Source organism: Musca domestica, unplaced genomic scaffold (assembly GCF_030504385.1).
Source record: "Musca domestica strain aabys unplaced genomic scaffold, Musca_domestica.polishedcontigs.V.1.1 477, whole genome shotgun sequence".
Lineage (NCBI taxonomy): Eukaryota > Metazoa > Arthropoda > Insecta > Diptera > Muscidae > Musca > Musca domestica.
The window spans coordinates 85,450-106,393 of NW_026712339.1; the positions used below are offsets into that span (position 1 = coordinate 85,450).

Consider the following 20,944-nt stretch of genomic DNA (forward strand, 5'->3'; position numbering starts at 1 on the left):
GTGTGAGTTTCGAAATAATGAGCTCATATAATTTTTTTTATTGTTCTTTTACATTGTACAATACCCCCTGTATGTCATTCATCACTTAATAACATTTGATTGTGTTTCATTTGATTGCTGCTGTCGTTAAGTGAAATGGAGCGGCTCTTTTTACTTAAGAACCTGAAACACTTACATTTACACTTATGTGGTTCAAAGGTCACCTCATGCGATGCGGTGACACCTGGAGACGAACGCTTATAACGGTGCGCAATTTGATTATGACAAATGACTTAATGATCTTAATGTTTATGTGAATTTTGTTGAAATGCCGGCTCGGCGATACTTTGTCGCCTACGTCCCGCGAGTTAATGCATTATTTTGTGAAACCTATTATGGGTAATGTCAACAAGGCTTAATCATGGTCAAAAGGGCAAGCAATCATTATTTATACGTGTATGTAGTGGTGTGATGTTAACGTTAGCAATTTGTGAAGGTGTGCGGGAGGGGGGGAGGGGGTGGTCACGGTCTAAAATTGTTTATTTTAATAATGATTTTAATTTGTTAGATGAAGATGAGAAGAAAATTCATCCATAGATGAAACTGTGAAATGTCGGCATAGGAAAAGTTGAGGAGGTGTGTGTGTGTATTTTATACCCTACAACACCAGGTGTGTGGGGTATTATAAGTTTGATTGGGCCTACAATTATGCAACACCTCGAAATATTGGTTTCCCACATAGGAAAGTATATATGGATCTTCCTATCTCGCCGAGCTGAGTCGATCTAGCTATGTATGTCCGATCCTCACGAAATTGAAAATAGAAGCCTATTGTTTTTAGATCGCGTAATATTTAGAGATGGAAATGAACTAAAAACTGAACAATTTCATAATTTTCGTCTTTCTATAGCCCCCATATAACGGTATTTTAACGATTTCCGCAACATTATACACCTGAATCGTTTAAAATTTCCTACGGGAAGTTCTTAATGGGTACTACAGCCTATGACAAAAATATTTATATGCAGGTGCAAGTCTTCGTATAGCCCCGATATAACGATACCTCCCGATATTCGGTATTTAGATGGTTTCAGCAACATTATTCATCAGAGTTGTTTCAAATTTCCTATTGGAAGATCCTAATGGGTAGTACAACCTAAGACAGAAAATTGTCTGTACTGGTCCACGTCTTCGTTACCTCCCGATACTCCGTATTGTCATGATTTTTGAGACATTATTCACCGTATTTGTAACAAATTTCATATTTGAAGTTCGTAATGGGCCTGCGAATCGACGAAACAGGGCATTTTGCAAGAGAAGAGAGTTAAGAACAGGAAAGAGTTCTAGCATTTTGGATGACATTGGATTATATTTAGCTGTAAAATGGGCCACAACAACTAACAGCACGACTGAGTGCTTAATATTGGGCAAATGTCCCTGGTCAAAATGCTAGGGGTAATATCTGGGCAGTGTTCCGTGACTTAATTTCAAAAGTGAAATCTTCCAAATGGATTTGGACATATGGCAGCTTCTAACATATTTTAGTGGTATAAGGTATCACATGGTCGGCCACTTTGTTTTTTTTTTTTTTTTTTGAGGGGGATTTTACCTTAACTACACTTTGCTAATTTAGTAGAGCTCCGCATAACAATTAAAAGTTTTTATGGGAGAATTCAATCATACACCCTATGATTATAATTTAAAGTTCAAATGACTAAATATGCCGAAGCATTTGTATCTTTTAAATTCGGACTTGTATTGTCCATTTGGTGCAAAATTAATTTGAAATCAGATTAAGATATATATGGGAGCTACATCCAAATCTGAACCGATCTCGATAAAAATTGACAAAGATATTTCTGAGCTGTATTTGATATATTTCCCTGAATATCGTTGTGACGGAGTGCATATTACGTCTGCGGAGGACAAAAATAACAAATCGGATGAACAATATATATGGGAGCTATAGCTATATCTGAACCGATCTTCACCAAATTTGGCATACTAGCTTCTAGACTCAATTCGGTCGTATGTGCCAAATTCCATCCCATTTGGACAAATATTAGACGTTTGGTAAATCGGACGAAGTGATATATGGGAGCTATATCCAAATCTGAAGCGATCTCGATAGAATTTAGCAAAGGTATTTCTGAGCTGTATTTGATAAATTTTCCCAAATATTGTTGTTACAGAGTGCATAGTATGGCTGCGGAGGACACAAATAACAAATCGGATAAACAATATATATGGGAGCTATAGCTACATCTGAACCGATTTCTATCATTTGGTTGTATGTGCAAAATTCCATACTATTCTGGCTGATATTACACGTTTGGTGCACAATAAAAAGCAAATCCGACGAAGATATATATGGGAGCTATGTCTAAATTTTTACCGATTATCTCCAATTTCAATAGGGTTCGTCCTTGGGCCAAACAAATGATTTGTGCAAAATTTCATCTCAATCGGATAATAAATGTGACCTGCATTTTGTTCACAAAAATACATGTACAGACGGACGAACGGACAGACGGACTGACATGCATAAATCAACTCAGAATGTGATTCTATGGAGATCCTCAAAAGTAACTATGGGTCTATCTCTCTTCCTTCTCCCTGTTAGAAACAAATGCACAAAGATATAATACCCTTACCTGTGGTGTAGGGTATAAAAACCATGAAGTGTGCCCTGATGTTTAGCGCCAAAGTGGCTTTATAATTCTGAAATTTGACTCCCTTTTGGTGAGTAAGTGCTAATTTATAGAATTCGATTAAAAGGGCAAATGTAGGGGTCTGGGCCAAAGGTACTTCCAAAATGGTAAATTTTCAAATATTTTTAGTACCATTCCTCCTCCCCCGAAATTCATTCCTGGGTAAGTCTCTGCTATCAGCAATCGTTATAAAAATATTAACTATTATCCTTTCATAATAAACTCATTTGACAATATACGAGTTGAGGTATGTGTTTAAAACATCCATTAAAAAAGCCATGCATTTAATTATTTCCCTTATTAAAATGCCATCAGCAGGTTGCTCATTAAACAGCATATGGCGTAAATTGCATTATCATTCATGTCCCTGTGAACACAATACCTATCATCCTCATCGATGACAATGTATGAGTAGTCCGTTTTTAATAGTGTGTTATTAATTTCAATTACTTGCATATTTAGACCCCGCAACCATCAAGGAAATATTTCCTTATAGAAAATAATGGCATACGTGAAGAATGTTCAGCCATGGCTAGCATATATGGAAGCAAGAAATGACAAATGACCAAAAGGTGAAAAAGATCATGGATAATTTTATAAACTATTAGTATGCCATTATTGTGAACGATTTCTAAGTACAAGTTAAGGGGAATATTATGATTCTGAACTAATAAACAGTATATCACGACCACCCTATATATAAAAGAGCAGAGGAATAACTGACCGAGAATCAACGTCTGGTCGAGAGAGCTGAAGCTAGAATCTTGAAATTTCGCACAACACTGAGTTTTGGTACGTAGGTGTGTGATAAGATTTGGATATTCGTACCAAAAGGATACGAAGTTACTAAAATAAAAAACTAAAAATACCATCCACAATTTGGAAACAAATCGCCAATTTTCAAAAAAAAAAAAAAAAGTAAAAAAGCTGTAAGTTCGGCCGAGCCGAAATTTGAATACCCTCCACCATTTGGTACAAATTCTCTTTTAAAATCTTAAAAATACCGAATGTAGTCGGTATATTAGGGTCTATACGACGACGTGGACCTGCATAGGCAACTTTTGTCATAAGCCATTTTGAAATTCATATGCGAAACTTTAAAAAAAATTCGGTAAATAATGTGGCCAAAATCATCAAAATACCGAATATGGGGAGGTACCATTATCTCGAGGTTATACCAAATCGTGGGCGTACTTGGAAATTTCTTAAAATTTCTTGATTTGAACTTTTTTCTCTAGAGACTGTTAGATTTTTAAATTTTTTACGTCTGATTAAATATCGGTATATGAATTCCAGTTCGTCTGCCCGTGTATTTTTGTGAACAAAATCCATGTCGCATTTATTATCCGATTGAGATGAAATTTACCAAACAATATTTGTTTGGCCCAGGGACGAACCCTATTGAAATTGGTTATACTCGGATCAGATTTAGATATAGCTCTCATATATCTTCAACCGATATCGGGTTAATTGTGCACCAAATGGCCAATATAAGTGCAACTGACCTGAATTTTAGTACATCCGACCAAATTCAATCTAGAAGCAACGAGTACATTGAATTTGGGGAAAATCAGTACAGATATAGCTATAGGTCTCATATATACAGGGTAAGATGAAAAACTGCAACCAATTTCAGACTGCTGTCATTTCTATGCTACTCATCCGACAGCTGTTAAAATTTTTCTAGTGACAGCTCATTATATTGTTTACAAGTGAGAATTTTCCAGAAAAAAATTAATCGAGATGGAATTCGCCGGGAGTGGGCCAAAATACCGCAAAGCAACATTCGGGCAGCGTGTGACGGTTACATTTTGGCCGTTCAAAGGCCATTATTCGTGCCAAAGGTGACCAATTCGACAAAATCTAAACATATTCTAAAATTCGTTGCTATTTTCAATATTTTTGCTTTTATTCAATAAAATTTAAAAAAATGTAAATATTATGGCGTTTGAATTTGTTGCAGTTTTTTATCCGATTGGATGTTTAAATCCTTAACCTTCGTAATATGCATTCGACAACAATTTTTGGTTCCAGATGTCAGATATAGCCCAGAAATACATCTGCCAAATTGTTTCAAAATCGGTTAAGATTTGGATATATATCTTCAACCGATTTCGGCCAGTATCAGCCCACATGACCTGAAATTTGGCACATCTATCCAAATATAGTTTAGAAGCAAGTACATCAAATTTTGTAAAAATCGGTTCTGATATAGCTTTAGCTCCTAGATATACGTTTCATCCGATTTGGTCTTTAGGTCCTTTACATTCGTAATATGCATTCTACAACAATGATAATTGAAATTATAAAGCTCGGAAATATCTCTGCCAAATATGGATATAGCTGCCATATATATCTTCAACCGATTTCGGGTTAATTTCGCACCAAATGACCAATATCTGTCCAAAAGTCCTGAATTTTGGTTAATCCAACCGAATTCAGTCTAGAAGCAACTACATAGAATTTGAAGAAAATCGGTTCAGATAAAGCTATAGCTCCCATATATATGTTTCATCCGGTTTGGCGTTTAAGTCCCTCACATTCGTAATATGCATTCGACAACATTTAACCATTGCTAAATTGTATCGAGAGAATTGAGATCGGTTATGATTTGGATATAGCTTCCATATATATCCTTAATCCGATTTAGGTTTTATAATGGCTAATATCAGCCAAAATGGAGTGATTTTCGGGACGTACGTTTCCATTTTGTGGAACTCGGCTCCGATATATATTTATACCCTACACCAACTGACCACCTTGTGTCAGGTTATTATGTCTTTGTACATTTCTTTGTAACAGGCAAAAGGAAACGAGATAGACCCATAGTTCCTTTTGATGATCTGCATCGAATCACATCCTGAATCGATTTATGCATGTCCGTCCGTCCGTCTGTCCATGTATTTTTGTAAACAAAGTACAGTTCGCATTTATTGCCCTATACGTTTGAAATTTTGCACAATTCATTTGTTTGACCCAAGGACGAACCCTATAGAAATTGGAAATAATCGGTCGAAATGCAGATATAGCTGCCATATATATCTTCGTCCGATTTGCCTTTTATTGTGCCCCAAACGTCTAATATCAGCCCGAATAGTATGGAATTTTGCACATACAACCAAATTAGGCCTGAAAATAAGTATGCCAAAATTCAATCGGTTCAGATATAGCTATAGCTCCCATATATATTGTTCATCCGATTTGTTATTTTTGTCCTCCGTAGCCGTAATATGCACTCTGTAACAACAATATTTGGGAAAATATATCAAATACAGCTCAGAAATACCTTTGCTAAATTGTATCGAGATCGGTTCAGATTTGGATATAGCTCCCATATATAACTTCGTCCGATTTACTTTTCATTGTGCACCAAATGTCTAATATTTGCCCAAAAATGATGGTATTTGGCACATACGACCGAATTGAGTCTAGAAACTAGTATGTCAAATTTGGTGAAGATCAGTTCAGATATAGCTATAGCTCCCATATATAATGTTCATCCGATTTGTTATTTTTGTCCTCCGCAGCCGTAATATGCACTCCGTAACAACGATATTCAGGGAAATATATCAAATACAGCTCCGAAATATATTTTCCAAATTTTATCGAGGTCGGTTCCGATTTGGATATAGCTCCCATATATATATCTTTATCCGATTTCAAATTAATTGTGCACCAAATGGGCAATACAAGTCCGAATTTAAAAGATACAAATGCTTCGGCATATTTAGTCCTTTGAACTTTAAATTATAATTATAATCATAGCGTGTATGATTGAATTCTCCCCTAATTGAATTGTTATACTAAATTAACAAAGTGGTGTAGGGTATTCATAAAGTCGGCTCCGCCCGACTTTAACACTTTCTTTACTGGTTTTTATATAATTTTTCTCCAAGTGATATAGCAATGTTATTTGGCATAAAAGATTAAAATGTCTCCGTCAAATTTAGTGGTCATAGATTCAGAATTGGATATGCCTCCCATATATTAGAAACCCTCTGAAACCAAACTATAGCTGCCCTAAAGCCAAATGCTGATAGGTGGTATGATTTACTTCAAATAAATTAATTTTGTTACGGGAGGTCTACTTAATATGCATAGTGGTGTAGAGTATCATATACTCGGTCCCGCTCGACTTTTGACTTTTCCTTACTGATTGTATTGTAGCGCTGAATTTGAATCACTCCAAAGACCGGATCACGACCATTTGTTTTAATAAAGTTTACAATTTTACAGAAAAAAAGGCGTCACTTACCTTTTTCATGAAGGTCATTACATTCGTTGGTAACATGTTGCTGCTGTTGTTTGTTTTTGCGTTATTTTCTATAGAGAACTTCAATGTTGTTGTTGTTGTTTTTGATGTTTTTGTACAAACACAATTTTATCTATTTTTATATGTGGTACTCCAATCTTCTTCTATGATTTGTATAAATGATTATCAATATCAAATTAACAAAATATTCAAAGAAAAATATTCACAACTTTGCATTTCTCTGGCACCGGCTCCGGTTTCTTTGTTTTGTTTTTGTTATTTCTTTACAATCTTCGTCAATATTGTCACGTTCATTTTTAAATTGATATTCTGGTGCAGCTGAGATTCGAGTCAATCCTTGTCTTATCCATCAAGGACATCAATGAATATAATTTGAAAATATATATTCTTCATGTGATTCAAGGTATTGTTGTGACCGTTGCTACAATTCACCAACGAACGAAAAAAAAATAATCTGAAAAGATAAAAAAGAAATCGGAATTAAATTTGGTGCATATGCCACACATATTTTTGAATATAATATTCCTGAGAAATATGGAAATTCTTAGGAAATGGGAAACATGTGAAATATTATAATTTTCTAAATATAAAATAGCACAAGAGATTGGGAACTGCTTATCTGGAGATACACATACAGCGCGAGATGAATAAAACTGCAACCAACAACAGACTGCTGTCATTTCTAAGCTACTCGTCCGACAGCTCTTAAAATTAACCCAGTGATAGCTCATTATATTGTTTACAAGCATACAAAAGCATTTTGGTGGGAATTTTCCAGAAAAAAAAATTATTCGTGATGGTATTAAAGCGTGATAGTGTGATTTCTTTATATTTGGCTGGAAGACCACAAGTGGCTATCATTAGAGCACTCCAGCACCTAAATGTGAATAAATCGTTTGTGTCTCGTACCATCGCTCGTTACGGTGATACTCTGGTAGCATAGCCCGACGTCAAGGAAATGGCCAGAAAAAATCAGCAACATCAACAGAAATGGTTCCAAAAGTAAAGTAGCGACTCGATCGAAACCCGCGTCGCAGTTGCCGAAACATGGCTCGTGAGCTGAACATATCACAATATTCCATTCGGCATATATTGAAAAATGAACTAGGGGCAAAGCCATTGAAACTCCCAAAAGTGCAAGAACTTACACCGCAACAGAAAGACAACAGAAAATCGACTCAAAAGAGCTAAAGAGTTGATTCGCTAGGCCGAAAGTGGTGAACTGCCGAGTTTGGTTTTCTCTGTGTCCGATGAGAAAACATGAGTTGTCCTGCAGTTTGTAAACAAAAAAAAAAAAAAAAAAAAAAAATGATCGTGTTTACTCGCCAAAGAGAGGTCAGCTGAGATTGTGAACCTTCGGTTGGCCACCAGAACTCAAGCGCCATCAAAGCCATGGCGATGGTGTGGGCCGCCACAACATCCGATGGTCGCTCTCTGCTCGTATTAATCGACCGTGGCAGCAGAATAAATATCGAATATTATCGCGAATATATTTTGGAGGGTGTATTAAAGCCTTGACCACGAAAAAATTTTGGCCGCAGACCTTGGACATTCCAACATTACTCAGCACCATCGCCCTCAGCACGCGCAACCTAAGAATGGTTACAAAATAATGTTCCTCGCTTCATTTCCAGCCCACAATGGCCACCAAAATCTCCGGATACCAATCCGTGGGACTATTGTGTCTGGAGTATTTTGGGAAGCAAGGTTGGCATTAAAAAATACCAAAGTGTCAGTCACCTGAAGCAAGCGCTTCGCCGAGAATGGGTCAAAATACCACAGAGCAACATTGGGACAGCTTGTGAGGGTTTCATTGGCCATTTAAAGGCCATAATTCGTGCCAAAGGTGACCAATTCGAACAAATCTAAACTTATTCTAAAATTTGATGCTATTTGCCGACATTTTTTGCTTTCATTCAATAAAATTAAAAAAAAATAAATAAAAATTATGTCGTGTACTATTAAAGTATGGAAATACTAAATTTGGTAATAGGTTAATGGATAGCATTGAAATTGAGGCATCTGTAGGTATCTGAAACAAATATATGGAGGTACTTCTTTCATCTCACCCTGTATACACACATATATGTGTATATACATGGACAGACAGACGGAGGGACGGACGGGCGGACGGACATGCATAAATCGACTCAGGATGTGATTCGATGCAGATCATCAAAAGGAACTATGGGTCTATCTCGTTTCCTTTTGCCTGTTACAAACAAATGCACAAAGACATAATACCCTGGCACAAGGTGGTCAGGTGGTGTAGGGTATAAATATATATCGGAACCGAGTTCCACAAAATTAAAACGTACGTCCTCCATTTGGGCACATATTAGCCATAATATGCACAATACACCTGAAATCGGATTATGGATATATATGGAAGCTATATCCAAATCATAACCGATCTCGATTCTCTCGATAAAATTTAGCAAAGGTTTATTGTTGTCGAATGCATATTACGAATGTGAGGGAATTAAACACCAAATCGGATGAAACATATATATGGGAGCTATAGCTTTATCTGAACTAATTTTCTCCAAATTCTATGTAGTTGCTTCTAGACTGAATTCGGTCGTATGTACCAAAATTCAGGACTTTTGGACAGATATCATGTCATTTGGTGCACAATCAACCCGAAATCGGTTGAAAATATATATGGTAGCTATATCCAAATCTGAACCGACGTTGATACAATTTGGCAGAGGTATTTCCGAGCTTTATAAGATGTCTGGTATCAATTATCATTGTTGTCGAATGCATATTACGAATGTGAGGGATCTAAAGACCAAATCGGATGAAACATATATCTAGGAGCTAAATTTATATCTGAGTCGATTTTTACAAAATTTGATTCACTTGCTTCTAGACTGCATTCGGATAGATGTGCCAAATTTCAGGTCATGTGGGTTGATACTGGCCGAAATCTTAACCGATCTTGAAACAATTTGGCAAATGTATTTCTGGGCTATATCTGACAAAAAAGTCAAACGCCTTTGTTTAACTCAGGGGAGTGGGGGGAAAGGCTTCGATTAGCGGCAGCGACAACAAAACTCCCCATAGTTATTATGTGTGAAAGATGAGTTGTGTAGGTGAGAGGTTTGGTGAGGTGCGGGTGATACGCGTGTGTGGTGTGTAAAAGAAAGACAAAATATAAGAAATAAAACACAGAAATATAATTAGTGTAATTCAATATAAATTCATGGTTTTATTGGTGATTCTTTCTTTTCTAAACGACAAATTACCTTCAGTAATTGGGGTGGCGACAGAGGCCGTGTGCTTTCGCTTCTACAAGACAAGTGAACGCAATGCTTCTGAGTGACCGCTGAGGGTCCCATGTCTGTCAACAATTACAACTACAACTACTTCCAATGAGAGCAAGGTGAGCCTACCAACAACAATGCCCAGCGACGATTCGCTCACTACGGTCTCCGCCAGGGGAGTTGTAGAGGAGATGCCTGTGCGCCAATCAGCATTTGTGATTGATCGAGCATTGGAAAGTTGTGGTGGAACGTATAGAACTTATACAGCCATAATATTTACATTTTTTAAATTTATTGAATGAAATGAAATTGAGGCATCTGTTGGTATCTGAAACAAAGATATGGAGGCAGTTCTTTCATCTCACCCTGTATACACACATATGTGTATTCGAGAATCAGAGAGAGACAATTTTGTGAAAGAAAAAAAAACTGAGTTTTTTTCTCAAATCCTTAAATTTTCCATCCTGAACTCAGTTTTCCATTCCCATTTTAGTTTCTCTTGAAATCTAAATCTTGTCCTCTTCACAGCTTTGATTAAAACTAATGAAATTGATTTTAACTTTCAATTTAAATTCACATTTATCTTTGGAAGACCTCCCCAGAAATCTTGTCTTTATTATTCCATTTATTATTATTATGAGCGTGTATCATCAAATGAAGGCAGAATCATTTATTTGTTGCTGCTGCTGCTGCTGGCGTTGTTGTACCGTCCTGGCCAGGCCTGCTCAACAAGTAGTTAAGTGTCCCAACACCCAGCTTAAATGATTTACATAAATCATTTACCAGGGGTGGTGGGGAGTGAGTCCGCTTGTTGTCACATCAACCAGCCAGCGACACAGCTATATTTACATATACACCCATACATCCATCCCTTCATTTACCCATACATACATAAATGTTTGAAACATTTCGTGTAGCGTCGTTTTATTTGTTGAATACATGAATGATTAAGTCTACAGGCGTCGCTTGGCATATTTCGGATGCGGGAGGGCGGTCGTGTCTGGTAAAGGATGTCCCTTTTTTCGGTGTGTTTGCCTAAATTGCATACGAAACGTGACGTGACTTAAAGTGATAGAAATGTTTTCGTGTTGTTTTCTTATCAGAAACAATTTTTTTGTGGCGTAGAAAGGCCGATTTCATGACAAAAAGGTATTTTTTGGCATTGTTGAAATTATTAATATTTTTTTATATTAAAAAGACTATATTTGTTTTTATCTTTAAAAAATGAATTATTTTATTTAATATACTTTCATAATTGTCATTTTCATCTAAGGCGATTTTATGTTTTCTCATGGAAAACTCTTATTAATGAAATAAAGTTCAGGTGGCCTGAATTAAAATTCTCCTACAGAGAGCATATTTAACCTAATCTGAATGAAAATGTTTTTGTGAAAAACTAACATATTTTTTATTTTAGAAAAGTGTTACACCAAAATTCACAACAAATCTCCCACAAAAAAATTAAAAATCTCAAAAGTTGCGGAAATTAAATTGAAAAAACATATCTCATACGTATGAAAGTAAAAAACCAGTAAAGAAAGTCTTAAAGTCGGGCGGGGCCGACTTTATGATACCCTACACCACTTTGCTAATTTAGTAGAGCTCCGCATGAGAATTAAAAGTTTTATGGGAGAATTTAATCATACACGCTATGATTATAATTATAATTTAAAGTTCAAATGACTAAATATCCCGAAGCATTTGTATCTTTTAAATTCGGACTTGTATTGTCCATTTGGTGTAAAATTAATTTGAAATCAGATAAAGATATATATGGGAGCTATATTTCAAATCTGAACCGATCTCGATAAAATTTGGCAAATATATTTCTGAGCTGTATTTGATATATTTCCCTGAATATCGTTGTTACGGAGTGCATACTACGGCTGTGGGTAACAAATATGACAAATCGGATGAACAGTATATATGGGAGCTATAGCTATATCTGAACCGATCTTCACCAAATATAGCATACTACCTTCTAGACTCAATTCGGTGTGTGCCAAATTCCATCCCATTTGGGATGGATATTAGACGTTTGGTGCACAATAAAAGGTAAATCGGACGAAGTTATACATGGGAGCTATATCCAAATCGGAATCGATCTCAATAAAATTTCTCCATATTTCTAAGCTGCATTTGATATATTTTCCCAAATATTGTTGATACAGAGTGCATATTACGGCTGCGGAGGACAAAAATAACAAATCGGATGAAAAATATATATATGGGAGCTATAGCTATATCTGAACCGATTTCGATCAAAGTTGGCATACTTATTTTCAGGCCTAATTTGGTTGTAAGTGCAAAATTCCATACTATTCGGGCTGATATTACACGTTTGGTGCACAAAACAAGGCAAATCGGACGAAGATATATATGGGAGCTATATCCAAATTTTTACTGATTATCTCCAATTTCAATAGCGTTCGTCCTTGGGCCAAACAAATGTTGTTTGGGAAATTTCATCACAATCGGATAATAAATGCGACCTGCATTTTGTTCACAAGAATACATGGACAGACGGACTGACATGCATAAATCAACTCAGAAAGTGATTCTATGCGGATCATCAAAACGAACTATAGGTCTATCTCGTTTCCTTTTGCCTGTTACAAACAAATGCACAAAGACATAATACCCTGACCACCTTGTTGTGTAGGGTATAAAAATATTAAGTTCGGGTTAAAGAAAACATTTTTATATGAAAGTATCTGAAATCAAACGTGTTCCACCATGAACTACAAAGCCAAAAGTGGGTGGAGTCGTTACATATGGGTCATACCAAAACGGGAACTTCTATAGAACCTATATAGACAATTTTATACTTCAAAAATTGTCATCTATTAAATCTTAAATACCAAATTTGAAACAACAATCCGTGGTAAATGTGACTAAGATATGTGCGATATAGGAAAACGTGGACCTAAATGTTAAATGTTCTCCACAGGAGCAAAAATCATCAAAATACCGAATATCGGGATGTACCGTTTTACAGGGTGAGAAAAAAACTGCCACAAAGACAAAATCCATTATTTTTACATATTTTTTTAGCAAAAAATTTCGAAAATAGCATCACATTTTAGAATACGTTTAGATTTGTTCGAATTGGTCACCTTTGGCTCGAATCGTGGTCTTCAAACGTCCAATGAAACTGTCACACGCTGCCCGAATGTTGCTCTGCGGTATTTTGGTCCATTCCCGGCGAAGCGCTTGCTTGTGGTGATCGACACTTTGGTATTTTTTAGTGCCAACCTTGCTTTCTAAATACTCCAGACACAATAGTCCAACGGATTGGTAACCGGAGATTTTGGTGGTCATTGTGCGCTGGAAATGAAGCGAGGAACCTCATTTTGTAAGCATTCTTTGGTGGCGCGTGCTGAGAGCGATGGTGATGAGACCTGTTGGAATGTCCAACTTCTGCGGCCAAAATGTTTGCATGCCCAAGTCTTTAATACACCCTGCAGAATATTTTCGCGATAATATTCGGCATTTATTCTGATGCCACATTCGATTAGTACGAGCGCAGAGCGACCATCGACTGTTATGGCTGCGCACACCATCACCATGGCCGGCGCTTGAGTTCTAGTGGACAACCGAAGGTGCACATTTTTAGCTGACACCTTTGGCAAGTAAACACGATCATTTTGTTTGTTTACAAACTGTTGGACATGCTGCTGGAATGTTTTCTCATCGGAGAAAACCAAATTCGGCAGTTCACCACTTTCGACCAGGCCAAGCGAAGCAACTCTTTATCTCTTTTGAGTCTATTTTCTTTCTGCTGCGATGTAAGTTCTTGCACTTTTTGGTATAATGGCTTTACCCCGAGCTCATTTTTCAATATTTGCCGAATGGAATATTGCGATATGTTCAGCTCATGAGCCACTTTTCAGCCACTGCGAAACTTACTGCTTCTTTACTTTTCGAACCATTTCTACTGATGTTACTGTTTTCTTCCGTCCACTTCCTTGACGTCGGGATACACTACCAGTATCACGGTAACGAGCGATGGTACGAGACACAAACGATTTTTTCACATTAAAATGCTGGTGTGGAGTGAACGGGAGGTACTAATTTTCTAATTTTAATTTTCAATACCAACCGTCCTAAACACAATACAAATTTTGAATCTCATCTAGAAACAATGTTGGCTGTATCCTGATTTCAACAGAAAGACAGACGACATCGTTAAATCGACTTAGAATTTTATGCTGATCATGAATATATATATACTTCAAGGGATCTACGACGAATATTTAGAGGTTTTTCAAACGGAATGACAAAGTAAATATAATCTCCTTTTCAAGGTGGAGGGTATAAAAATAAAGGGTACACCAATTTATTATACCCTCAATAATATGGCTACAGAAGGATATATATGAGTTGATACGGTCAAAACGTGCCTCGTCGAAATAACTGTTTCAGATACTAGGTCTTTTCGGACCAAATCCGTTTCAGGAAAATTGGAGTCGAACTAGCGATGTCCGTCCTCGAAGGGAGTATCCGATTTGATCCAAACTTGGTACATCGTAATATTATTGTCAAACTTAGATCACGTTCGGAGATGGGTAATATCGATCCACTGTTTCTGGTACATTCCCCACAAAAGGTCAACATTTTCAAAGAAAATAATTTACCTCATTGAACAAGAAAGAATCATTTAATTTTGTGCTAGATCGGGTGGGCAAATGGACAATATCGGCCCACTCCATAAAGAACCTCCCCCACATAGATACATAGGACCACTCCTTCTGGTAGCTCCCACATAACGGGACAAAATTTTGAATAACTATAACTTTTATAAAATGTGAAATAAGAGTCCGATTGTCTTCAAATTTCGCACATCTCAACATTTTTACCAACACGAGATCTAGAGTGAAGATAGAATAGATTAGCCCACTCTATCAAGTACCTCCCTTGATACCTTGAAATAATTATAATTTTTATGAAATGTAAAATAAGATTCCGATTGTCATCAAATTCCACATATTGCAATATTTTTATTAACACAACATCTGATGTGAAAGTAGGATATATCGTGTCAAAATTTTGAATAATTATGTTTCTCATAAAAATTCAAAATAAGCATCAGAATCTCTTCAAATTTCGTGTATTCCAAATTTTTTTACTTATGCAAGTACTGGTGTGAAAATGATATATAGCAGCCTACTACTACTGGTTCCTCTCCCAAAGAGTTTTAGGGTTTAAAATACTTATATCTCTCATAATGTGCAAAACACCAGATTATTCCAAAAAAAAGGTGAGGACTGATTTCCTTCAAATCTTACAGATCCACATATTTTTAACGGTATTAGATAAATTGAAACATTTTTCAAAAAATATCACATTTTTAATATTAAGTGATGGAAGGTCGATGTAGGACGATATAGTCCAAATCGGGCACGTTTTGTCACGGTTAGGGCAGATGAGAGACAAGTCAATAATATTGGTTCACTCTTTCTGTATCTCCTCTATATAGGCTCAAAATTTGGAATAAACATAATGTAAGTCAAAACATATATTAATAAACAGACATAGGCAGAGGGTATATATCTGTCGGCAAAACCGACTCATACTTCAGACTGCTGTCATTTCTAAGCCACACGTTCGACAGCTGTTAAAATTATTTCAGTGACAGCTCATTATATTGTCTACAAACGTACAAAAGCATTTTGGCCGCAGACCTTAGACATTCCAACAGGACTCAGCAACATTGCGCTCAGCACGCGCCACCAAAGAAAGATATAAAATGAGGTTCCTTGATTCATTTCTAGCGCACAATAGCCACCAAAATCTCCGGATAACAGTCCGTTGGACTATTGTGTCTAGAGTATTTTGGAAAGCAAGGTTGGCACTGAAAAATACCAAAGTGTCGATCACCTCAAGCAAACGCTTCGCCGGGAATGGGCCAAAATACCGCAGAGAAATATTCGGGCAGCGTGTGACGGTTTCAGTGGCCGTTTGAAGGCCATAATTCGTGCCAAAGGTGACCAATTCGAACAAATATAAACTTATTCTAAAATTTTATGCTATTTCCGACATTTTTTGTTTCTTTCAATAAAATTAAAAAAAAATGTAAAAATTATGGCGTTTTGAAAGAGTAGACTTATATATTATTTGGTAACTTCTCAAATAATTTCGGTAGAAAAAGTTAAGCAATATTAGGGAAAATCACTTACTTATTGGAACTTATTGAGTTTTGAAAAGGTTTACCATTTGTGGTAAAGGAACCAGAAAAATTTTATCAATTTATCAACACACAAACATTTCTCATTTATAAAAAATCACCAATCCTACCCCCTTTGCTTTGATAGTCAAACATTACACATTTTTCGAATTGTAACCAAAAAAAAAAAAATAGAAACCCTAATTTCAGCTAATAAAATATTTAATGCTTTTTTGCACACCATCCGAATACTCCGGCTATCAACAAATACTACAATGTTGAGTGTGTGCGTGTCGATGGTCAATATGTTTCATTTATTACAAAAACATACAGCTTTCACCACTACCAACCAACACGCATAGCTGAGTATCTATGTGTGCGTGTGTGTGTCCATCCACTCATACATAATGCAATAATTTATATCATTAATTTAATACCTAAACTTAATGTGAAAATTCAATTCCAATTAAGCTCATTTAAAATTCATTCATTTGACCAAAAACAAAACGTGCCAAGGCAGAGAGTGGACGGAAGGTGGTGGCAGGTGGTGGTAGTGTTGCTCCGAGCTTGATTTCCATGCTGAACAACACACGTGCACACGAGCAACATTAAACAATAACCGACCGACTGACCACTCAATTTGAATAATCATAAAATATATTAAATATATTTATTAATTATAATTTAGTACGAATTTAATGAAACTCACTGGGCGATTGTAATTAGTTGAAGTACGCCATTACCTTTTTTGGGCGGGGGGCTTATTTTATTGCTTCATTACTTCAGTTGTTAGGAAATAATTATATTTGAAAAAAAAAACAAAAATATTAAATAACTAACTATTGGGAAGGAGGCGGATATGGAATTGGAATTATTTCGATGTATTATAAACTTAATATACGCCCAATAACTTGAGGGCTAAACAAATGGATAAAATGATCTAAGTTTACAATGATTGGAACGATTAAACCTTAATGAATATCGGTTGAAAGTCCTAGTTTTCAAACTCAATTTTTATATTCTACAGGGTGAGTTAAAAAAAACTGCATCAAAGTCAAACACCAAAATTTTTACAGTTTTTTTTAATTTTTAAAAAAAAGCAAAAAATGTCGGAAATAGCATCAAATTTTAGAATAAGTTTAGATTTGTCCGAATTAGTCACCTTTGGCACGAATTATGGCCTTCAAACGGACAATGGAACCGTCACACGCTGCCCGAATGTAGCTCTGCGGTATTTTGGACCATTCCCGGCGGAGCGCTTGCTTGAGGTGATCGACACTTTGGTATTTTTTAGTGACAACCTTGCTTTCCAAAATACTCCAGACACAATAGTCCAACGGATTGGTATCTGGAGAGTTTGGTGCGATGATGCTGAGTCTTCTTGGAATGTCCAAGGTCTGCGGCCAAAATGTTTGCCTGTCAAAATCTTTAATACACCCTCCAGAATATCGACTGTTATGGCGGCCCACACTATCACCACGGCCGGCGCTTGAGTTCTGGTGGTCAACCGAAGGTGCACATTTTCAGCTCACCTCTTTGGAATGTAAACACGATCATTTTGTTTGTTTACAAATTGCTGGACAACGAATGTTTTTTCATCGGAGACGGAGAAAACTAAATTCGGCAGTTCAACACTTTCGTCCAAGTAAGTTCTTGCGCTTTTTGGAATTTTAATGGCTTTACCCCGAGCTCATTTTTCAATATTTGCCGAATGGGTTTCGATCAAGTCCCTGCTTTCCAGTCCAAGATATCGTATAGCCCCCATATAATAGTACCACCCGATATTCTATATTTTGATTATTTTTGCCACATTTTTTCAAGGGAATTGTCTCAAATTCTACACAAGGAGTTCCTTGTGAGTACTTTACCTCCTAAAAGAGGATTGTCTATATAGCCCTACTGTCTATATAACCGTACCGCCCGTAATTAAATATTTTTATGTTACTAGCCACAATTGTCTGAAAATCTACACAAGTAGTTCTTTGTGAGTACTTTATCCCCTGGAAGATAATTATCTATAGAGGTCTACGATATTGTATAGCACCCTTTAAATGGTACCCTCCGATATTCGGTATTTTGATGATTTTAGCCAAAATTTTCAATGGTATTGTCTGAAATTCCACACAAGGAGTTCCGTGTGAGTACTTTATCCCCTGGAAGATAATTATCTATATATGACCAGAATATAATATAGCCCCAATATAACGGTACCCCCCGATATTTGGTATTTTGATGATTTTAGCCACATTTTTCAGCGGAATTGTCTGTAATTCTACGCAAGGAGTTATTTGTGAGTACTTTACCCCCAGACATAGATTTGTCTATATAGGTCTACAATATCGTATACGATATTCGGTATTTTTAAGATTTTAACAGAATTTTTAATGGATTTTATTTATTTATTTTATTTTTATTTATTTATTTTATTTTATTATTTTTTTTTTGAGAATATTTCCTAATTTGTTCCAAATGGTAGAGGGTATCCAAAGTTCGGCACGGCCGAACTTACTGCTTTTTTGCTTGTTTTTTTTTTCTGATTTTTCATGGATTCATGCAAATATTATTTGTATTAAATGATCAGCTGCATCTAGGACATTAAAATTTCGAACAGAGTCCGACTAAAAGTAGTATTTTTAGAATTTATACTAGGTTATTATTAATCCAACAAAAAATTTGTTATTAATTTAGATTGCAAAGTAAGCTAAATGGAGAGGAAAGTCTCGCTAATTCAAATTTAAAAAAAAAACGAATTGCAATTCCTTTGAATGCGACTAATTATTAGAAGAGGATTATTTTGATTGAAATGACTAACCCAAACCGAGTCAAAATCTTCCTTAATACTTTATTCTTATGAATATTGGCTATTGGAAAATTTTGGGAAATTTACGGCGAATTCGGAAAAAGTGATACTTTTTGCAAAAAAAAAAGTATATATATATATATTATTAGCTAAAATTTATGATATTTTCATTGAGCAGATTTAGATAATATATTTCTCCTAAGATTTCAAATGCACACACATGTTTGTATTCATTCCCTTCATAGAAAATCATTGCATTTGATTTTTTTACCATTTGCCTTATGTTACATCTCTCTCTCTCTTAACAGTTATGAATGTCATGGCTATATGAGAAGCCCTTTTCAATTGCCACATTAAATCCTCACTTGACATGTCAATATTTTTCTTTTTTGGTAAGAGCATTTAACTTTATCCGGATTCATTTGATTCGTTTTTCGTTCGTTTGTTTTTTTTTTCATTTGACATTTTGCAGCTAAATCAATACTTTCCAGGAATCACATGTAATGATGTTGCACAAAATGTTTAAATATAATTTTGATGATGAACCTTTTTCATGATTTGAAATATGGAATTATGTATTTCATGGTAACGAAATATTCAGTGGTTATGATGATGATACAATATGTCAGGAGTTCAGTTATAATGAAATTGTAGATGAACTAGGTTGGAATTATACGAAATGCAAACGAAAATTAGATATTTTGAATTGAATGAACACAGATGTGAATATTTATACATGTGCATATACATATTTATATAATTCAAACAAATTAGAAAATGCCAGAGTCACGGGGCCAACCACGTGCTTGCCTACTTCAGTCCTGTTCATGTTAGGCAGTGGGTTAGGGCATATTGCTTATCATGGAATACATTTCCTAATTTTTAGGAGACGTGCGCTTATGTTTTTCGCATCGAAATCTATGTACATTATGAATAAAGGGTTCTTTTTTGATACATCACAGATGAGCTAGTGAACCGTAATATCATAAGAACATTTGAAGATCATTTTGGAGTTTTGGAAAAGTGCAAAATTTGTCGAAAATTAAAAAAAGTTTTTTATAAACCAAAGTTCTTGATTTGTTTATGGTTGATGTTAAGTACGCAAATTTCTTATGTTCGGAGACTCATAGTGAAATTTGATCTAGAATATTTCTTCCTTTGACACTTTCTCCAAAAAATTAAGATTTAAGGAAACTTTGGGCTAAGAATGAAAACGTGTTTAATTGGGAATAAGAAAGGCAAACATATAATTTTCAAGTGTAATATATACATTTCGAATGTAATTTTCTTAAAATCTATTATTCTCAGACATATGGTTTGTTTTGAGATTTATAGTGAAATTTTGTGTAGAATATTTCATCTTTTGACAATTTCTGCCTAAAATGAAATTTTATGTTAATTTCATGCACCAACTCAAACAAAGGCAAAGGAAAAATGTGTCAAAAAATTAGGAAATATTTTTCAAAAAACAAAAAAAAAGTAAAGGAGCAGTAAGTTCGGCCGGGCCGAACCCTCCACCATTTAGAACGAATTAGAAAATTTTCAAAAAAATAAAATCCTTTTTTTGTTTTTTTTTTCTTCTGGTTTTTCGTTTGGCTTGAGGTCAGAATTAAAAAAAAAAAAAACAGACGAATTAGTTTTTTTATATTTTAATTTATTTTTCCGATATATCGACTATCTTCGATAGCCATCATCAGGGATTTGACTTGAAAAAAATATAATCTGTTAAAATCTTCAAAATATCTA

General features: G+C 35.5%; 1 protein-coding gene across 1 annotated transcript in view; it reads right to left on the reverse strand.

Annotated features, from left to right (window-relative positions):
* LOC101896850 (uncharacterized) overlaps positions 1 to 7,385 on the reverse strand; it is a 68,345-nt gene extending 60,960 nt beyond the window's left edge. The window contains exon 1 of the mRNA XM_059127765.1: positions 6,946 to 7,385. Coding sequence (XP_058983748.1) covers positions 6,946 to 6,981 — 36 coding nt within the window. The 5' untranslated portion in view covers positions 6,982 to 7,385. The remainder of the gene's footprint in view (positions 1 to 6,945) is intronic.
* Positions 7,386 to 20,944: the final 13,559 nt, after the last annotated feature.